The sequence below is a fragment of the Pristiophorus japonicus genome, chromosome 1 (assembly GCF_044704955.1).
Source record: "Pristiophorus japonicus isolate sPriJap1 chromosome 1, sPriJap1.hap1, whole genome shotgun sequence".
NCBI classification, from domain to species: domain Eukaryota; kingdom Metazoa; phylum Chordata; class Chondrichthyes; family Pristiophoridae; genus Pristiophorus; species Pristiophorus japonicus.
Genome location: NC_091977.1, coordinates 280,527,066 through 280,548,167, shown reverse-complemented (window position 1 = coordinate 280,548,167; position 21,102 = coordinate 280,527,066). Strand labels below are relative to the sequence as shown.

The window sequence follows — 21,102 nt, the reverse complement described above, 5'->3', positions numbered from 1 at the left end:
ACCCTCTGGGAGAAGAAATTCCTTCTCAACTCGGTTTTAAATTGGCTCCCCCATATTTTGAGGCTGTGCCCCCTAGTTCTAGTCTCTCCGACCAGTGGAAACAACCTCTCTGCCTCTATCTTGTCTATCCCTTTCATTATTTTAAATGTTTCTATAAGATCACCCCTCATCCTTCTGAACTCCAATGCGTAAAGACCCAGTCTACTCAATCTATCATTATAAGGTAACCCCCTCATCTCCGGAATCAGCCTAGTGAATCGTCTCTGTACCTCATCCAAAGCTAGTATATCCTTCCTTAAGTAAGGTGACCAAAACTGCACGCAGTACTCCAGGTGCGGCCTCACCAATACCCTGTACAGTTGCAGCAGGACCTCCCTGCTTTTGTACTCCATCCCTCTCGCAATGAAGGCCAACATTCCATTCGCCTTCCTGATTACCTGCTGTACCTGCAAACTAACTTTTCGGGATTCATGCACAAGGACTCCCAGGTCCCTCTGCACCGCAGCATGTTGTAATTTCTCCCCATTCAAATAATATTCCTTTTACTGTTTTTTTTTCCAAGGTGGATGTTAGATCTCTTAATTTCCAATGAAATACGAACTCCGATGGTAGTTTTAACTTTTAAATCTTGGCAGAGAGCAACAAGCTGCTGGCTGATTGCCAGTTCCTTTGTCTTACTGGGACCACATGGTTAAAATGGCTGTATTTATACTGGGTTCAATTTACAGAAAAGAACTCGCCTTCTTTGACCTTATTGGCTCAATTACTACTCTTTTAACCTTTTAATTGGCTCGCTACCCAAGGTCCTAAAATCTCACGTAGCATCTCTGACTTGTTGTCTGTGAATTTTCACAGCCTGTCTAAATGCAGCCTGTTTGAATTCTCTATCAGTGGATGACCTCACATTTTCCGACATTGTATTCCATCTGCCAAACCTTAGCCCATTCGCTTAACCTATCTAAATCTCTTTGCAGCCTCTCTGTGTCCTCTACACAACCCGCTTTCCCACTAACCTTTGTGTCATCTGCAAATTTTGTTACACTACACTCCATCCCCTCTTCCAGGTCATCTATGTATATTGTAAACAGTTGTGACTCCAGCACCGATCCCTGTGGCACACCACTAACCACCAATTTCCAACCCGAAAAGGACCCATTTATCCCGACTCTCTGCTTTCTGTTAGCCAGCCAATTCTTGATCCATGCTAATACATTTCCTCTGACTATGCGTACCTTTTGGTCAGCCAGCGTGATGGGCCGAAATGCTTCCTTCTGTGCTGTAAATTTCTATGATTCTAGTTTTCTACGATTCTAAAAAAAGAAGGAAAGGGCCAAAGCTCGTCTCAGTCAAGCTGTGAAGAAGCGTAAAAATAAAAGCAAGTGAGTGCAGCAGCTGCAACACAGCTGGGTGTTGGGGTGGGGGGTGGGGGCGGGCGGGGGGATGTGAATGGGAAAGGTTGCAGGGAAATGGGGGGGGGGCGGAGACTGTTATGTATGTATGTGCTGTTGTAGCCACCAGATGGTGTCATTGTTGGAGGCCACGTAACAGCACGCACATGGTGCTGCTCTGGTATAAAAGGCCAGCCATTTGGTGAGTCAGGCACTTTGGGCCGTAATAAAGAGCCAAGGTTGTACCCTGTTCAGTTAAACAATACTCGGTTTGTACCTTTAGTGCATACATAACATTTGGCGATGAGAATACAAGAACCTTTGAGCTGGTTGCCATTGCCCAAACCGGAGGCAGATTTAATGTTAATCATGGATGTTTTTGAAAGTGAAAGTACCCCTGTCACGGCTCAACAATTAAGACCTGGACCAGCCAGGACCCGATATTATCGGTGGTAAACAGTTGCATCCTCAAAGGGGATTGGTCTGCCATACCTAAGCAAATGTGTGAGGAGGACAAACCGTACATTCGTCGAAAGGACGAACTGTCTATTCAAGAAGATTGCATTTGTGGGGCAATCGAGTTATAATGCCGAAAAAAGGAAGAGACAAGTTTGTGTGTGAGTTACACAGCACACATCCTGGTATAGTGATGATGAAGGCCATCGTCAGGTCCCACATATGGTGGCCAGGAATTGATTCTGAGCTGGAAGCATGCGTGCATCAGTGCAACACCTGCATGCAGCTCAGCAAAGCACCAGTGGAATCGCCGCTGAGTCTGTGGTCATGGCCATTCAAACCTTGGTCCAGGATCCATGTAGATTTTGCAGGTCCTTTCCTGGGAAAGATGTTTTTAGTGGTGGTGGATGCTTATTCAAAAGTGGATAGAATGCAAAATCATGTCATCCAGTACGTCTAGTACAACTATAGAGAATCTCAATGTCATATTCGCGACACATAGTCTGCCTGACATAGTGGTGAGCGACAATGGGTCATGCTTCACCAGTCAGGAGTTTCAGGAGTTTGTAAAACTTAACAGCATAAAATATATCAGGTCAGCACCATTCAAGCCTGCATCCTACGGGCAAGCAGAACATGCAGTACAAGTTATCAAGCAAAGCATGAGGAGAGTAAACCAAGTGTCACTGCGGACCCGCTTGTCTTGCATACTGCTGAGTTACAGGACAAGACCCCACACACTCACAGGGGTCTCGCCTGCTGAACTCATGATGAAAAGAGGTCTTAAGACCAAGTTATCTCTTGTACACCCAGATTTACATAATCATGTTGAATACAGAAGATAGAGTCAACAAGGCTACCACGATCGTGCAACTGTGTCATGCGAGATTTCTGTTATTGATCCTGTATATGTGTTGAATTATGGTCAGGGTCCCAAATGGATCGCTGGTACGGTCATGGCCAAGGAGGGCAACAGAGTATTTGTTATTAAGCTCAAGAATGGGCAAACTTGCAGGAAACACATGGATCAAACAAAGCTGAGGGACACAGACGAGCCAGAGCAGTCGGACAAAGAAACCAACCTACCAGCAGCCTTCAGTGGACTCAAGGGTCATCAGTGAACCTGGAATTTCCTTCACTGACTTGTTCAATAAAAATGGACTTGCAATTCCTGACATGGCCACTGCCACGCCCAACAAGTCAGCCATCCAGCCACCAGCCACAACAGATTCTGCACACTCACCCAAGGCCGGAATCGAACTGAGACGGTCAACCCGGGAGCGTAAAGCACCGAACCGTCTCAACCTGTGAAAGACTGTGATAAGATCTCAGAGGACGGTATTGTCATATATGTACATGCTGTTTGTAGCCATTAGATGGTGTCATTGTTAGAGGCCACTGAGCAGCACGCACATGGTACTGCTCTGGTGTAAAAGGCCAGCCATTTTGTGAGTCAAGCACTTTGGGCTGCAATAAAGCTGAAGTAAGGTTGTACCTTGTTCCGTTAAACAGTACTCAGTTTGTACCTTTATTACATACATAACAGAGATAGTTAAGGTCTAAAGTTGACATAATCAATGTTCAGAGCAGGGAATTAGGGAATACACTGGGAACAAATGGAAAGAGAATATTTATGGATTTGAACTGGACATGGAGCAGTGTAGGAGAGCAGAGAGCAATGGACTGAAATTGCGGTGGACGGTCTGTAAAGTCAAACTCCTGCCCTCACGCCGAAAGCCATTTGAGCGCACTGTGCATTAATGGCTTGGTAGATAGATGGTCTTAATGAAAGGTGGAATCCTTCAGTGAGTGAAATCGGCTGTGCTAGGAAGAATCCCATCTTTTTCAGATGCTGATGCCACGTTCTTTATATTGCCCGAGATATTGATCGTATTAGTATCCACCACTCAATGACGACATCATGGTCTGTACACACCTATGGATAGTTCCCGAGCCTTGTTCAGTCCCCTCGTGGGCTATTCAATCGAGTTGATCTTGACCTTTATTTAACTTCTTCGTCCTTGAACTAAACATAAATGTGAAATGCATTGCAAGGTTCCACAGGAAACGCCCTCCCCAGTGTGATTTCTATCAAACTCAACACTGCCTGTTCGCGGCGCGACACCCCACACATCGCAGTCAAAAAATGCGGAAGTACGTGGTTTCAATACAAAAGCAAACTGGGAACCTCCATAAAAAAATAAAGGAGCATTTAGGGTTAACCCTGGATTATTGTGTGTGTGTTGTAATATAAATGTGCGCTGGGCGAGGGACAGAGCGGGCTAGAGACTGTGTGTGTCCGCTCACAGACCATGGGGAGGTCGCTGGCTGATCGGAACTCTTGTCATTTTATGTTTGTGCACCAGAGAGACAAGATCTGGGGTCGGGAACATGTCGTTGTGAATACGCTGTCGAGGAGATGTCGGCTCCCCCCTGGCAGGGTACCGGGCCAGAGATTGGGCTTTGGTCCACACCCCCCCACACCCCGCTCTATTCGGTTCAGTGGGCTGAAGGTTGACAAGTGACCCGAGCGATGCCCGTCCCCGGGATCCCTGGCTTTCGGCACTTGAGACCGAAGATCCTGAAGAAATCCGCGCTTCGCTGTTTCCTCCTGTGGCTCGCCTGCTGGATTCTGGTCAACACCACAGCCTTCATCCACAGGACTGTCTTCGCCGAATACTGCACCGATCGACACAGTAAGAGAATCCTCGCCAGGCTGGTAAGCGATTGTACAAACGCAGGGAGCAGGGTTGCACAAAGTATTGCAACTCGGAAACTAACGATAGAAACTGCAAGTCACCTTGCCCTTCGGAAAAGATGCAGTTTTACATTGAACAGAAGTTGCTCTTCATAGAATGATAGAAGTTTACAGCATGGAAGGAGGCCATTTCGGCCCATCGTGTCTATGCTGACCGACACACGAGGTTATAAACGCGGTATCAATCGTTTTATTCCAAGGAAATGTTGTTCTAGTTCAAGAAGCAACGTGTTTTCCATAACAAGTTGGGCTGGAATAAAGTTCAAGCCCAATTCGGTAACCCCGCGGGGTCTTTACATGTTGTGTCTTAACCTGGATCCGGTGCAAATGCAACAATATGTAATTTCTTTTCTGTGTGTGGGTGGAGTTAAAGCATGGGATAATGATCTAAGATGCGAGGCGGTCAGGTAAGGAAAAGCCAATTACTGGACAGACGTTGTACCATTCCCGGGCAGTAGGAAAGCTCGCCGTGTCTCATTTAAAGACTGTAGAGTAAGCGAAGAAGTCAGTTTGGGAGGAGTCAGCTTTCTAACCCGACTGAGAGTAGGAGGTTAGTAAGTGGAATTGGCTCGGCCGAAGATGATTTCAACAATTCTGTAAGCCTTTAAGACGTTGTTGTACCGGGACATTTTATCGAGTGTGTTTGTTTGGCTGTTAAAAAAAATTCAAGAGGTTGGACGATTCAAAAGCATAAAAAAAAGATAAAAGCACCCTTTAGATGCGAGCTTTCACACAGCAAGCGCTGGTCCGGCCACGCTATAACACGGTGCAGATTCCCTCTGCCCAGAGATGATTCAAAGCACCGAGCAAGATTAATGATTGATGCCCGGGGACAGGATTAGCACCATTCCCGAACCAAAGCTTCAGTGCGTAAAAGTGCTGTCAGATACAGTGACGACACTCCAGCATTTTAAATCTGTTAATTACTGCCTAGATGACAATTTTTACTTCAAATCACGAGCCGACAAATTGTCTGGGGACTTATCCGACTCTACAGAGCTCGCTTGCCAGCCGAATAAAAGGCATTTTCTACTTATTACGATAGATAATGTGTCTGTCACAACAAGTGAAATGATTACATGGTGAATTTTCAATAGCATTTAATACCTGGAAATAATGTTAGTTCCTAGGCCATTTTGAAACTGAATCAGAGGGTCACAAATACAGATTCGGATTCTGATTTACTTTCGGCATAATTTTAAAATTATTATGCATCAAGTGTGAAAAAATGAAGTTCAACTAATTCCACTATTTCTGGCACTGACCAGCAATAGCAACTGTAAGTTATCGTTATAAATGAAAGTCTCAAGAATATGAATGTTTAAATAAGTATACATAATCTATATATAAGTGTCGAGTCCAATCTCTCTGTCATACTTAGCACACATACAGGAGTCAGGCTTATCACTGGGTTTATGGCCATACTTTCAACTCATCGGCTCAGATTTTGTATTCATAAGAACATAAGAAATAGGAGCAGGAGTAGGCCATTTGGCCCTTCGAGCCTGCTCCGCAATTCAATAAGATCATGGATGGTCTGATCTTGGCCTCATCTCCCTGCCCTCTCCCCATAACCCTTGACTCCCCAATTCGAGATGTAACAGCAACAAATCCCAATTGAACAGGTAGTGGGCATACCATTAAAAGCAGGAATCAATTAGGAACTATCAAGAACCAATGCAAATTACCAAACAGCCATCATCAGTCAGAAAACACTTACCAATAAAACTGCCAATGAGGAAGAAAATGGGAACCAATTAAATTGCTTAAAGTATTTTTTGAAAATCTTTTCCAGCACCATTTTATGTTCCCAATAACCGGAGGGCAAAGTAGTCAAAATATGATTTCTAACATAAGAAACAGATTTTTAGACTCAATTTTCCTGGGCCATTTGTGCTGTTTTTTGGGTAATTTTTTTTTTGGTATAATTATTTAATTCAAAGATTCCCCCAGAATCTGCACCGGCGTAACTGCTTTAGTTATGATTTTTCTACATTAGGTTTTTTTGGACATCATAGGGGGTGTTCTGTCATATCTGCGCCAGTTTTCAGCATTTTCACAGTTTGCCCCAAATTTTTAATCCTAAATCGGCGTATCTGGCCACTCCCAAAAAACCTTCTGGTGAGTTAACAGAAGGCAACGTACATTGAAAAATCGGCACTGAAAAGCGCCGTTGTTTTTCAACAAAGTTTTTGGAGGGACTCTCTAACACTTTAAATATCCATGATAAAGTTCAACTTTTTTTATCTTTCAATGGAGTACATGGAAGCTGCTTGGATTTCTGAAGTTTTCATTTTTTTTACTCTCGCGCCACCACCAAACATCTTCAAGCAGGGTGGAAGGGGGAGGTGGGGGATCGTAGCGTCGGCCGTCAGAATCGGCTCCATGCCCGGACACGGGTTCGGGGCTCGGCTGGAAAACAGGCCCGGGGGGCATGGGCGGGTGGAGAGGTGCCGATCGGAAGGCTTCTGCACTGAGCCCGGGGAGGGTGGTGGCGATTGGAAGACTGCTGCACTAGGCACAAGACTGCAATAAGTTTGGGGGGGGGGGGGGAGAAAGGGAGAAGTCACAGACTGCAATGAGGTGGGGGAAGGAGTTGGGGGAAGGAGAAGTCACAAGACCTGGGTGTGGTCCATCTATACAGACCTTGGGGGGAGAGAGAACAAAGAACCTGTCCTGCCTTCCTGCCATTTTGAGCTTCTTGCAAAGGTAAAATTTAACTATGGGGGCAATACTGACAATGCCATACCTTGTGCGAGCCTTCTGCATGTTGGTGCTACGAGGGAGACAATTGATTTGGCGTCATCGCATGACGAACATCAGCGCCCATAGGGTGCTGGGCAGAAGATCTTACCCACCTCGGGTATATCGAGACAGGCGTTCGTACCTGCACCTGAGTGATGCAGACTGTGTCAGACGGCTGCGTTTCTGCAAAGAAGTTGTAACAGATCTTACCCGCAACCTAGAAGCGTCAGGAAGGTTGCAGCTGCACTTTCATTCTATGCCTCCGGATCATTTCAAGCTACAATTGGGTATGTGTGCGCCATCTCTCAACATGCAACACATGTCTGTAATCGGCAGGTGACAACTGCAGTATATGCATGGAGGAATGACTACATAAAGTTCCTCATAACTGCCCAAGCAATGCATGACAGGGCTGTGGGCTTCTCCAGGATTGCTGGCTTCCCAAATGTACAGGCCTGCATTGATTGTACACTCATCAACTTGCAAGCACCTTTTTGGAGGATTCCGAGATGTGCAGGAACAGAAAAGGCTTCCACTCCATTAATGTACAGCTTGTGTATGACAACATGCATTGCATCATGTCAGTTGATGCAAGTTACCCTGGGAGCACCCATGATGCGTTCATTCTACGAGAGAGCGTTATATCTGCCATGTTTCAGCAGCAGCCAGAAGGGCAGAGCTGGCTACTGGGAGACAAAGGGTACGGCCTCGCCACCTAGCGCATGACGCCCCTACGCATAACCCGGATGGAAGCTGATCAGGAGGACAACATGTTGCACACTGCAATGTGCAGCATCATAGGGAGGACCATTGGCATCTTGAAACAGTGTTTCCAATGCTTGGACCATTCCGGAGGCTACTTGCTGTACTCCCCTGAGATTGTCGGTTAGTTCACTGTTGTGTGCTGCATGCTGCATAACTTAGCCATCATGAGGCAGCAGCACCTGGTAGGAGAAGATCCACCTGCAGTGAGAATGGCTGATGATAATGATGTGGAAGATGCAGGTGACGAGGATGAGAATGAGGAAGCCATGCAAGTACCTGAACCCGTAGCACAACGGTGGAGGAGGGCGAGCCATCGTGCCCCTTTAACGATTGCTCGAGCCTTGCGCCAGCAGCTCATCCATGAATGCTTTGCTGCCAGCAGGCTCAACGACAACTATTCCACATGGACCATGTTTACTGTTTGGACCTGTTATGTAATGTGTTAATGGAACAAATCTTGGAAATGATTCTTGTTTACTTTAAAAGTTGTGTTAATAATCGATCAAATAATAGAAATGATTCAGATTTAATGTGAAATATATTTTATTCAAAAGTTTAACAAACAGTTCCTTGTACTTAACTTCAATAAAATTATTCTTGTATCAAACCTTAAAGTTTGCAGTTACAGTCACTTACAAACTTTAAGATCACTTACTAACTTTTAAACTTGTAAATTTACATAACTTACAAAAATCTTTTAATTTGAGAACAAAAGTTATAACAACAACAGCAGCAGCAAAGAAAGGCTGCACCCATCTCGTCTCCACCTGATTCTAAGACCACCTGCTGCGTTTGTTCTTGGTGACTCCACTACCCCTGCCCACAGGAGGGTGGCAGTGTTTCTGCGGTTGGTACCAAGCTTATTCTTTTCAAGATCTGAGGTAATGTGCACCTATTGAAGGGGATGGGATTGGATGGGGGGTTGCACAGCAGGCATCGTTGTGGAGGGCCCAGGCGGCAATGTGGAGAGCCCTGCTTGGGGCTCTGCAGAGGCTGGTGTGGGGATTGGAGTGAGAGTGGCCGTTGATTCTGTCTCTTATTGCAGCAGCTAACTCCAACATGTCACCCCTCATGCACCCTGACAGTGTCTCAACTATGTGTGAACATTTCCTCCCTCATGTTCAGTGATAGTGTATGCAACATCTCTGACATTCCCTTCCTGATATTCACTAACAGCGCATCAGCTACCTGTTACATTCCCTCACTCATGGTCCCGGACATTGTTCCCATTTCTTGTGAGATTGCTGTTACTTCTCCCGACAGTCCCGCTACCTCATCACCCACCCCATTGATGGTGGCCAGGAGTGATTGCATAAGGTCAATGCTCTTCCCACTCATTGTCATCATCTGAGCCGCATCTGTTAGATCCTGCACCTCAGGAGAGCGTGGTCAAGTTCTCCTTCCCCTCCTCCCCACAGTTGTGGCTCGCACCCCACCACTGTAACCCGCGGCCACGGAAGGTGGGGCCCTGGGTGTGCCTCGCTGCACCACAACACTGGAACCCGCAGTCTCGGAAGATGGGGCCCTGGGTGTGCCTTGCTGCACCCTGCCACTGGGACCCAAAGCCTTGGATGTTAGGAAACCATGGAATGTCCCACCAACACTCAAACCACTAGTCATGGAAGGGGCTGGCACCTCAATGGGCCACACCTGCACCTCCACCAAAGTCAGTAAAACAGTGGGGGCTTCATCCATCTCCATCCCCTCCTCCTTACCCCCATGCTCTTGGTCTGGAGGTTGAGATTGGAAGATGTTCTCCTCTACAGGCTCATCCTCCTCTAAATCATCATCTGCATCATCCGGGTCGGCCTCAATTTTTGCAAAATATAACACAACACCAACAAATGGTTAGCAGCAGAGGAGGGGCCAGGGTGGGTGGCATGGATAGACTCACACAGCACAGGCAGCAGGCTGATTTGAAGGACCACGATGAAAGCCCATTGCATCAACCGAACCGTAGCTGACGGAGACATAGAAACATAGAAAATAGGTGCAGGAGTAGGCCATTCGGCCCATCGAGCCTGCACCATCATTCAATAAGATCATGGCTGATCATTCCTTTAGTATCTCTTTCCTGCTTTCTCTCCATACCCCTTGATCCCTTTAGCCGTAAGGGCTATATCGAACTCCCTCTTGAATATATCCAATGAACTGGCATCAATAACTCTCTGTGGCAGGGAATTCCACAGGTTAACAACTCTCTGAATGAAGAAGTTTCTCCTCATCTCAGTCCTAAATGGCCTACCCCTTATCCTAAGACTGTGTCCCCTGGTTCTGGACTTCCCCAACATCGGGAACATTCTTCCCGCATCTAGTCTGTACAGTCCAGTCAGAATCTTATATGTTTCTATGAGATCCTCTCTCCTCCTTCTAAACTCCAATGTATAAAGGCCCAGTTGATCCAGTCTCTCCTCATATGTCAGTCCAGCCATCCCTGGAATCAGTCTGGTGAACCTCCACTGCACTCCCTCAATAGCAAGAACGTCCTTCCTCAGATTAGGAGACCAAAACTGAACATAATATTCCAGGTAGGGTCTCACCAAGGCCCTGTACAACTGCAGCAAGACTTCCCTGCTCCTATACTCAAATCCCCTTGCCATGAAGGCCAACATACCATTTGCCTTCTTCTCCGCCTGCTGTACCTGCATGCCAACTTTCAATGACTGATGAACCATTACACCCAGGTCTCGCTGCACCTCCCCTTTTCCTAATCTGCCGCCATTCAGATAATATTCTGCCTTCGTGTTTTTTCCCCCAAAATGGAGAACCTCACATTTATCCACATTATACTGCATCTGCCTTGTATTTGCCCACTCGCCGAACCTGTCCAAGTCACCCTGCAGCCTCTTAGTGTCCTCCTCACAGCTTACACTGCCACCAAGTTTAGTGTCATCCGCAAACTTGGAATTGAGTGTAATATCTCCATCATCTAAATAATTAATATATCTTGTAAAGAGCTGGGGTACCAGCACTGAGCCCTGCATCACCCCACTAGTCACTGCCTGCCATTCTGTAAAGGACCCGTTTATTCCTACTCTCTGCTTCCTGTCTGCCAACCAGTTCTCTATCCACGTCAATACATTACCCCCAATACCATGTGCTTTAATCTTGCACAACAATCTCTTGTGTGGGACCTAGTCAAAAGCCTTTTGAAAGTCCAAATACACCACATCTACTGGTTCTCCCTTGTCCACTCTTGGTTACATCCTCAAAAAATTCTAGAAGATTTGTCAAGCATGATTTCCCTTTCATAAATCCATGCTGACTTGGACCGATCCCTTCACTGCTTTCCAAATGCGCTACTATTTCATCTTTAATAATTGATTCCAACATTTTCCCCACTACTGATGTCAGGCTAACTGGTCTATAATTCCCTGTTTTCTCTCCCTTTTTTAAAAAGTGGTGTTACATTAGCTACCCTCCAGTTCATAGGAACTGATCCAGAGTCGATAGACTGTTGGAAAATGGATCTGGAATGCATTCACTATTTCTAGGGCCACTTCCTTAGTCTGCATCCTACAGTACATATCAGGCCCTGGGGATTTATCGGCCTTCAATCCCATCAATTTCCCTAACACAATTTCCCAACTAATAAGGATTTCCTTCAGTTCCTCTTTTTCTCGCTAGACCCTCGGTTCCCTAGTATTTCTGGAAAGTTATATGTGTCTTTTGTGAAGACAGAACCAAAGTATTTGTTCAATTGGTCTGCCATTTTTGTTCCCCATTCTAAATTGACTGGATTCTGACTGCAAGGGACCTACCTTTGTCTTCACTAATCTTTTTCTCTTCACATGTCTATAGAAGCTTTTGCAGTCAGTTTTTATGTTCCCAGCAAGCTTCCTCTCATACTCAGTTTTCCCCCTCCTAATTAACCCCTTTGTCCTCCTCTGTTGAATTCTAAATTTCTCCCAGTCCTCAGGTTTGCTGCTTTTTCTGGCCAATTTATTTGCCTCTTACTTGGATTTAACACTATCCCTAATTTCCCTTGTTAGCCACGGTTGAGCCACCTTCCCCGTTTTATTTTTACTCCAGACAGGGATGTACAATTGTTGAAGTTCATCCATGTTATTTTTAAATGTTTGCCATTGCCTATCCACCGTGAACCCTTTAAGTATCATTCGCCAGTCTATTCAAGCCAATTCACGTCTCGTACCATCGAAATTACCTTTCCTTAAATTCTGGATCCTAGTCTCTGAATTAACTGTCACTCTCCATCTTAATAAAGAATTCTACCATATTATGGTCACTCTTCCCCAAGGTGCCTCGCACAACAAGATTTGTAATTAGTCCTTTCTCATTACACATCACACAGTCTAGGATGGTCAGCCCTCGAGTTGGTTCCTTGACATATTGGTCTAGGAAACCATTCCTAATACACTCCAAGAAACCCTTCTCCACCATATTGCTACCAGTTTGGTTAACCCAATCTAGATTTAGATTAAAGTCGCCCATGATAACTGCTGTACCTTTATTACACGCATCCCTAATTTCTTGTTTGATGCTGTCCCCAACCTCACTGCTACTGCTTGGTAGTCTGTATGCAACTCCCAATCGCGTTTTCTGCCCTTTGGTATTCTGCAGCTCTCCCCATACAGAATCCACATCATTCAAGCTATTGTCCTTCCTTACTATTGCATTAATATCCTCTTTAACCAGCAATGCTACTTCACCTCCTTTTCCTTTCTGTCTATCCTTCCTGAATGTTGAATACCTAGCCTTGGTCACCCTGGAACCGTATCTCAGTAATTCCAATTATATCATATTCGTTAATAGCTGCCTGCGCAGTTAATTTGTCCACCTTATTACGAATACTCCTCGCATTGAGGCACAGAGCCTTCAGGCTTGTCTTTTTAACACACTATGCTCCTTTAGAATTTTGCTGTAATGTGGAACTTTTTGATTTTTGCCGTGGGTTTTTCTGCCCTCCACTTTTACTTTTTTTCTTTCTATCTTTTGCTTCTGCCCCCATTTTACTTCCCTCTGTCTCCCTGCATAGGTTCCCATCTCCCTGCCATATTAGTTTAACCTCTCCCCAGCAGCAATTGCAAACACTCCCCCGAGGACATTGGTTCCTTTCCTGCCCAGGTGCAGGCCGTCCAGTTTGTACTGGTCCCACCTCCCCCAGAACAGGTTCCAATGTCCCAGGAATTTGAATCCCTCCCTCCTGCATCACTCCTCAAGCCACGTATTCATCTTGTATTGTTGCAGCTGCGATTTTTCCAATGCTCACTCACACCGCTCCTTCTCACACACACAACTGGCTCTTTAAAAATGGCCAATTGCCAACCTGGAGCTGTACGGCACATGCGCGTCCATTAAAATAATGTCAAAAACTTCACTTTTTTTTGTCGTGCATGCGCAGACGGTGCGGCATCATTTTTTTCGACGCAGACGGAAGGCTCCACCCACCGAGGCAACTGACACACTGCGCTGCGCCAAATTTGAATTGCACATTGGGGAAACTTCGCACAAATATTTTTGGAGTATTTCTGGCCTATAAAAAGGGTTGAAAATCTGACAATATGCCAGAAAATGGGCTTGGGCAAAATTGAGCCCTTTAAAAGTAGATCATTTGCAAATGATTAATTTTCTGTGTTTGAAAACTTTCTAGTACCTTATTTCCTTGGAGCCCTGCCCATCTTTTAAAACACTTTTACAAATGGCTTTATTAATATGTTACATAATACTGTTACAGGCTGAAATGGAGCAGGCTAAGACAGGCTAAGTGAGTGGGCAAAAATTTGGCAGATGGAGTATAATGTCGGAAAGTGTTCGGTCATGCACTTTGGCAGAAAAAAACAAAGAGCAAGTTATTATTTAAATGGAGAGAGATTGCAAAGTGCCGCAGTACAGTGGGACCTGGGGTACTTGTGCATGAAACACAAAAGGATAGTATTGCAGGTACAGCAAGTGATCAGGAAGGCCAATGGTATCTTGGCCTTTATTGCAAAGGGGATGGAGTATAAAAGCAGAGAAGCCTTACTACAGCTATGCAGGGTATCAGTGAGGCCACACCTGGAATACTGCGTGCAGTTTGGGTTTCCATATTTAAGAAAGGATATACTTGCTTTGGAGGCCGTTCAGAGAAGATTCACTATGTTGATTCCGGGGATGAGGAAAGGTTGAGTAGGTTGGGTCTCTATTCATTAGAATTCAGAAGAATGAGAGGTGATCTTATCGAAATGTATAAGATTATGAGGGGGCTTGACAAGGTGGATGCAGAGGATGTTTCCACTGATGGAGACTAGAACTAGAGGGCATGATCTTAGAATAAGGGGCTGTCCATTTAAAACAAAGATGAGGAGAAATTTCTTCTCTCAGCGGGTTGTAAATCTGTGGAATTCACTGCCTGACAGCTGTGGAAGCTGGGACATTGAATAACTTTAAGCCAGAAATAGACAGTTTCTTAAATGATAAGGGGTTATGGGGAGCAGGCGGGGAAGTGGACCCGAGTCCATGATCAGATCAGCCATGATCTTATTGAATGGCGGAGCAGGCTCGAGGGGCCGTATGGCCTACTCCTGTTCCTATTTCTTATGTTCTTCTGTAACAAGAATGGGTTCACGATAGAAGGAAAGAAAGACTTGCATTTATATGGCGCCTTTCATGACCACTGGCTGTATAGCGCTTTGAGACATCTGATGAAGTACTTTTGAAGTGTAGTCACTTGTAATGTAGGAAACACGGCAGCCAACTTGCGCACAGCAAGCTCCCACAAACAGCAATGTGATAATGACCAGATAATTTGTTTTAGTTATGTTGATTGAGGGATAAGTATTGGCCAGGACACCAGTGATAACTCCCCTGCTCTTCATTGAAATAATGCCATAAGATCTTTTATGTCCACCTGAAAGAGCAGACAGGGCCTCAGTTTAATGTCTCACCTGAAAGACGGCACCTCCGACACTGTAGCATTCCCTCAGCACAGCACTGGAGTGTCAACCTAGTTTTTTTTTTGAGCTCAAGTCCCTGGAGTGGAACTTGAACTCACAACCTTCTGACTCAGAGGTGAGAGTACTAACCACTGAGCCACAGCTGACATTAATCATAGAATCATAGATATTTACAATGCAGAAGGAGGCCATTTCAGCCCATCATGTCCGCACCGGCCGACCAAAAGCTATCCAGCCTAATCCCACTTTCCAGCTCTTGGTCTGTAGCCATGTAGATTACGGCACTTCAAGTGTCTTTTAAATATGGTATGGGTTTCTGCCTCTACCACCCTTTCAGGCAGTGAGTTCCAGACCCCTACCACCCTCTGGGTGAAGACATTTCCCCACATATATCTTTTAAAACTCCCCCCAATTACTTTAAATCTAGGCCCCTGGTTGTTGACCCCTCTGCTAAGGGAAACAGGTCCTTCCTATCCACTCTATCCAGGCCCTCATAATTTTATACACCTCAATCAGGTCTCCCTCTTAGCCTCCTCTATTCCAAAGAAAACAGACCCAGCCTATCCAATCTTTCCTCATAGCCAAAATTCTCCAGTCCAGGCAACATTCTTGTAAATCTCCTCTGCACCCTTTCCAGTGCAATCACATCTTTCCTGTAATGTGGTGACCAGAACTGCATGCAGTACTCTAACTGTGGCCTAACCAGTGTTTTATACAGTTCACGCATAACCTCCCTGTTCTTGTATTCTATGCCTCGACTATGAAAGGCAAGTGTTCCATATGCCTTCTTAACCACCTTCTCTACCTGGCCTGCTATTTTCAGCGATCTGCGGACCTGCATTCCCAGGTCCCTTTGTTCCTCTACACTTTTCAGTGTCGTACCATTTAATGTGTATTCCCTTGCCTTGTTTGACCTCCCCAAATGCATTACCTCGCACTTCTCCAAATTGATTTCCATTTGTCATTGTTTTGCCCACCTGACCAGTACATTTATATCTTCCTGCAGTCCACAGCTTTCTTCTTCAGTATCAATCACACAGCCTATTTTAGTGTCATCAGCAAACTTCTTAATCATACCCCCAATATTTAAGTCCATGTCATTTGATAGATTTATATACAGAACAATATTCACATGGGTTCAACCATAGCACCCAGCAAAACACTCCCCACTCCGCTCCAGTTCTCCTTCTGGATGCTCAGATTCCTGCTGTGGTACAATTCCACGTGCATCACGCAAGTGGTCATGTTTTCAAGCCTCAGCCTGGACAATGAGCATTGGCAGGCAATTCGACCGTGAAGGGCATTACATCTGATCCTGTCACCACATACTGATGATCGGGAGCAGGAGTTCTGCTTTCCTTAACCCGGAGGTGCTGAGGCCTTACTTCTAATCAGCCAACCCAACACAGGAGAGTGGAATCTGGAAGCCTGCTCATTGTTCAGGGTACTTATATTAATTAGACTTCCAACATCTATCATCAGCAGAATTAAGAAGCTCCACCAAGTAGCAGATTACATCTTCCAGAGCCTGCAGCAGTGTCACTCTTTGCAAGCATTCTGTGAACAAAACTTTCTGCTAAGATTGTCTTCCTTCTGAGTGAAATGAATAACATTAGATTTTGCAGTGGAGGATGCATTACAAACAAGCTTTTTTATGATCAACAATAAGACTGGCTATTCACCGAGCATGCCAGTACACTGTTTTCAAGTCCAGTGATGGAAACAGCACAAAGCACTAGAGGAGTCATGGGTGAATACAAATGTAACTGACATTTTTTTGTATAAAAGCAGCGAGCAAAGTAAAGCCGAAGCGTTTAATTTTTATCTGAGTCATCAACTTTTATAAAAATAATTATGTAAATGAGGAATTGTTTATTATGTAATTAGTGCATGTGTCATGATCAAATTTATGTATTTATTTATCAACCCAACGTGGCTGAGGTAAACATTATGGGCTGAAGTTTCCGGGGGTGGGCAGGCGGTGGGTGGGGGATGCTTCTGATTTCCTGCTACAACTTGAGAGTTATGGCAGGAGATTGGAGGAAACTCTGGAAATTCCAGATGTATTTTTTTATGTACTCCATTAAAAATAACTCCACGTGCAATGTGATACACTGCCAATCTGCCTATATAGTGGTCTCTCGTGAAGCGTGTGCTCATTTAATATACAAACTGTTCCTCACAAAATCCTAATTAGCTCAAATTTCCCAAGAAACAATAAAAAGAAAGTTTCGGGTCTCTGAGCACATCTTTCAAAAACTGCTCTCTAAATCCCTTCGGCTGCCATGTGCACACTCTCCCCTCCCCTCCCTTGAGCAAGAGTGTGTGTGTGTATTAGATAAAACTACAGTATGTACAGAATAATTATAAATCAGGAAAAGAGAGTATATTAACAATCCCTTTCATAAATAGTAAAAAGTTAGTCAAAGGAAGGGTGGGGTCGATTAGGGACCAGAAAAGGAGATTTTCTTGTGGAGACAGAGGGCATAGCTGAGATACTAAATTAGAACTTTGCATCTGTCTTTACTAGAAAAGAGGAAGCTCCCAATGTAGCTGTAAAGAGGTAGTAGCGATATTGGATAGGATAAAAATAAATAAAGAGGTATTTCAAAGGTTGTCAGTACTCTAAGTAGGAAAATCACCCAGTCCGGATGGGATGCATCCTAGGTTACTGAGGGAAGTAAGGGTGGAGGCCCTGGCTACAATCTTCCATACCTCCTTGGATATGGGAATGATGCCAGAGGACTAGAGAATTGCAAATGTTACATCCCTGTTTAAAAATGGGAGAGGGATATACCTGGCAAATACAGGTCAGTCAGCCTAGCACGGTGATGAGGAAACTTTTAGAGACAATATTCCAGGACAAAATTCATTGGCATTTGGAAAAGTATGGTCGAATAAATGAAAGTCAGCACGGATTTGTTAAAGGCAAATTGTGTTTCACGAAATTGATTGAATTCTTTGATGAAGTAACGGAGAGGGTTAATGGGGGTAGTGCAGTTGATGTATTTGGACTTTGAAAAGAACCACATAATAGGCTTATTAGCAAATTTAAAGCTCATAGGATTAAAGGGACAGTGGCAGTATGGATACAACATTGGCTAAGGGATCGAGAACAGAGAAAAGTGGTGAACGATTGTTTTTCTGACTGGAGGGAGTTGTACAGTGATGTTCACCAGGGGTCAGTATTAAGACCACTGCTTTTTTTTAATGTGTATATTACTGACCTGGACTTGTGTATACAGGTCATAATTTCAAAGTTTGCAGATGATACGAAACTTGGAAATGTAGGAGGACAGTAACAGACTTCAAGAGGACATAGACAGACTGGTGAAATGGGCAGGCACATGCAGATGAAATTTAATGCAGAGTAGTGAGACGTGATACATTTTGATACGTAGAATGAGGAGAGGCAATATGAGTTAAATGGTAACATTTTAAGGGGATGCAAGAACAGAGAGAGCTGGGGGTGTATATGCACAAATCTTTGATGGTGGAAGGACAAGTTAAGAAGACTGTTTGTTTTTTTAAAAAAAAGCATATGGGATCCTTGGCTTTATAAATAGAGGCATAGAATACAAAAGCAAGTAAATTATGCTTAACCTTTATAAAACACTGGTTAGGCCTTGGCTGGAGCATTGTGTTCAATTCTGGGCACCGTACTTTAGGAATGATGTCAAAGCCTTGGAGAGGGTGCAGAAGAGATTTACTGGAATGGTACCAGGGATGAGAGATTCGGTATGTGGAGAGACTGGAGAAGCTATGTTTGTTCACTTTAGAACAGAGAAGATTAAGTGGCGATTTGATGGAGGTGTTCAAAATTACAAATGGTTTTGATAGAATAAATAAGCAGACACTGTTTCCAATGTCAGAAGGGTTGATAACCAGAGGACACGGATTTAAGATGGTTGGCAAAAGAATCCGAGGTGACATGAGGAAACATTTTTTACACAGCAAATTGTTGTGATCTGGAATGCTCTCCCTGAAAGGATGGTGGAAGCAGATTCAATAGTAATATTCAAAAAAAAATTGAATAAATACTTAAAGGGAAAACAAATACGGGGCTATGGGGAATGAGCAGGGCTGTGGGATGAATTGGCTTGCTCTATCAAAGAGCTTGCACAGGCATATTGAGCGGAATGGCCTCCGTCAATGCTGTTTCGTTCTATGGCTCTCATCGAATCATTCGTTTTATTTTCCCGTTTTGTATCTATATTTAAAATTATAATGTTTCTTATAATACAGTAATAATCATGAGCAAATTTAATATTCATGATTGGACAAATCAAATTGGCAAAGGTAGCCTTGAAGAAGAGTGTATGCGGGATAGTTTCTTGGAACAAAACATTGTGGAACCAACCAGGGAGCAGACTATTTTAGATCTGGTAATGTGTAATGAGTTTGGATTAATTCATAATCTTGTAGTGAAGGATCCTCTTGGGAAGAGTGATCATAGCATGGTAGAATTTCAAATTCAGTTTGAGGTTGAGAAAGCTAGGTCTCAAACTACTGTCCTGAACTTAAATGAAGGTAATTACAAAGGTATGAAGATAGAGTTGGTTAGACTGGACTGGGAAAATATATTCAAGAATAAGACTGTAGAAAAGCAGTGTTTAAGGAGATATTTTATAATTCTCAGCAAAGATTTATTCCAGTGAGGAAAAAAAGACGCAAAGAGAAGGATGAACCATCCCTGGCTAACTAAAGAAGTAAAGAATTGTATCAAATTGAAATCAAAGGCATACAATGTTGCGCAAGACAGTGGAAGACCAGAAGATTGGGAAATTTTGAGAAACCAGCAAAGAATGACTAAATAAATGATAAAGACAGAGAAGATAGCATATGATAGTAAACTAGCAAAAAATATAAAAACAGACACTACGAGCTTCTACAGGCATATAAAAAGGAAGTGAGTAGCTAAAGTAAATGTTCATCCCTTAGAGGATGAGACTGGAGAATTAATAATGGGATACACGGAAATGGCAGAAACTTTGAACAAATATTTTGTATCAGTCTTCACTGTAGAGGACACTTAAAAACATCCCAATAATTGACAATCAAGGAGCTATTGGGGGGGAGGGACTTAAAATAATCACTATTACTAGAGAATAAAGTACTAAGCAAACTAATGAGACTAAAGGTGGACAAGCTCCCTGGACCTGATGGCCTCCATCCTAGGGTCTTGAGAGGTGGCTGCAGAGATAGTGGATGCATTGGTTGTGATCTACCAAAATTCCCTGAATTCTTGAGAGGTCCCAGTGGACTAGAAAACTGCAAATGTTATGCCCCTATTTAAAAAGAGAGAGAGAGAGAGAGAGACTAACATCTGTCATTGGGAAAATGCTGGGGTAATAGTAGCAGGACATTTAGAAAATCATAATGCAGTCAAGCAGAGTCAGCATGATTTTCTGAAAGGGAAATCATGTTTGACAAATTTTCTGGAGTTTTTTGAGGATGTAACAAGCAGAGTGGATAAAGGGGAACCAGTTGATGTGTATTTGGATTTCCAGAAAGCGTTCGAAAATGTGCCACACAAAAGGTTACTGCACAAAATAAGAGCTCACTGGGTTGGGGGTCATATATATTCTTCTTTATTTATGTACAATTTTGTTCTTATTTAAGGAGGGATATTTACTTGCATTGGAGGTAGTTCAGAGAAGGTTCATAGGTTGATTCCTGAGATGTACGGTTGAGTAGGTTGGACCTATACTCATTGGAGTTTAGAAGAATGAAAGGTGATCTTAATATAAGAACATAAGAAATAGGAGCAGGAGTAGACCATTTGGCCCCTCGAGCCTGCTCCGCCATTTAATAAGATCATGGCTGATCTGATCATGGACTCAGCTCCACTTCCCTGCCCACTCCCCATGACTCTTTATTCCCTTATCGCTCAAAAATCTGTCCAACTCCGCCTTAAATATATTCAATGATCCATATTGAAACACATAAGATACTGAGGGGGCTCGACAAGCTCATTGACAATGATTCAAGTATAATTTATCACTATTGTGTTTCCCCAATACTTTGTTTGAGATTCAGAAGCTGCAGCAGAGTTGTTTCAGGGGCATCCCTATTGTTATGTATGTAATAACTCGAT

At 43.9% G+C, this 21,102-nt stretch overlaps 1 protein-coding gene across 1 annotated transcript in view; it reads left to right on the top strand.

Moving 5' to 3' along the window:
* Positions 1-4,377: 4,377 nt before the first annotated feature.
* The window catches only part of dipk1c (divergent protein kinase domain 1C), an 89,335-nt gene continuing 72,610 nt past the window's right edge, over positions 4,378-21,102 (top strand). The window contains exon 1 of the mRNA XM_070879039.1: positions 4,378-4,563. Coding sequence (XP_070735140.1) covers positions 4,378-4,563 — 186 coding nt within the window. The remainder of the gene's footprint in view (positions 4,564-21,102) is intronic.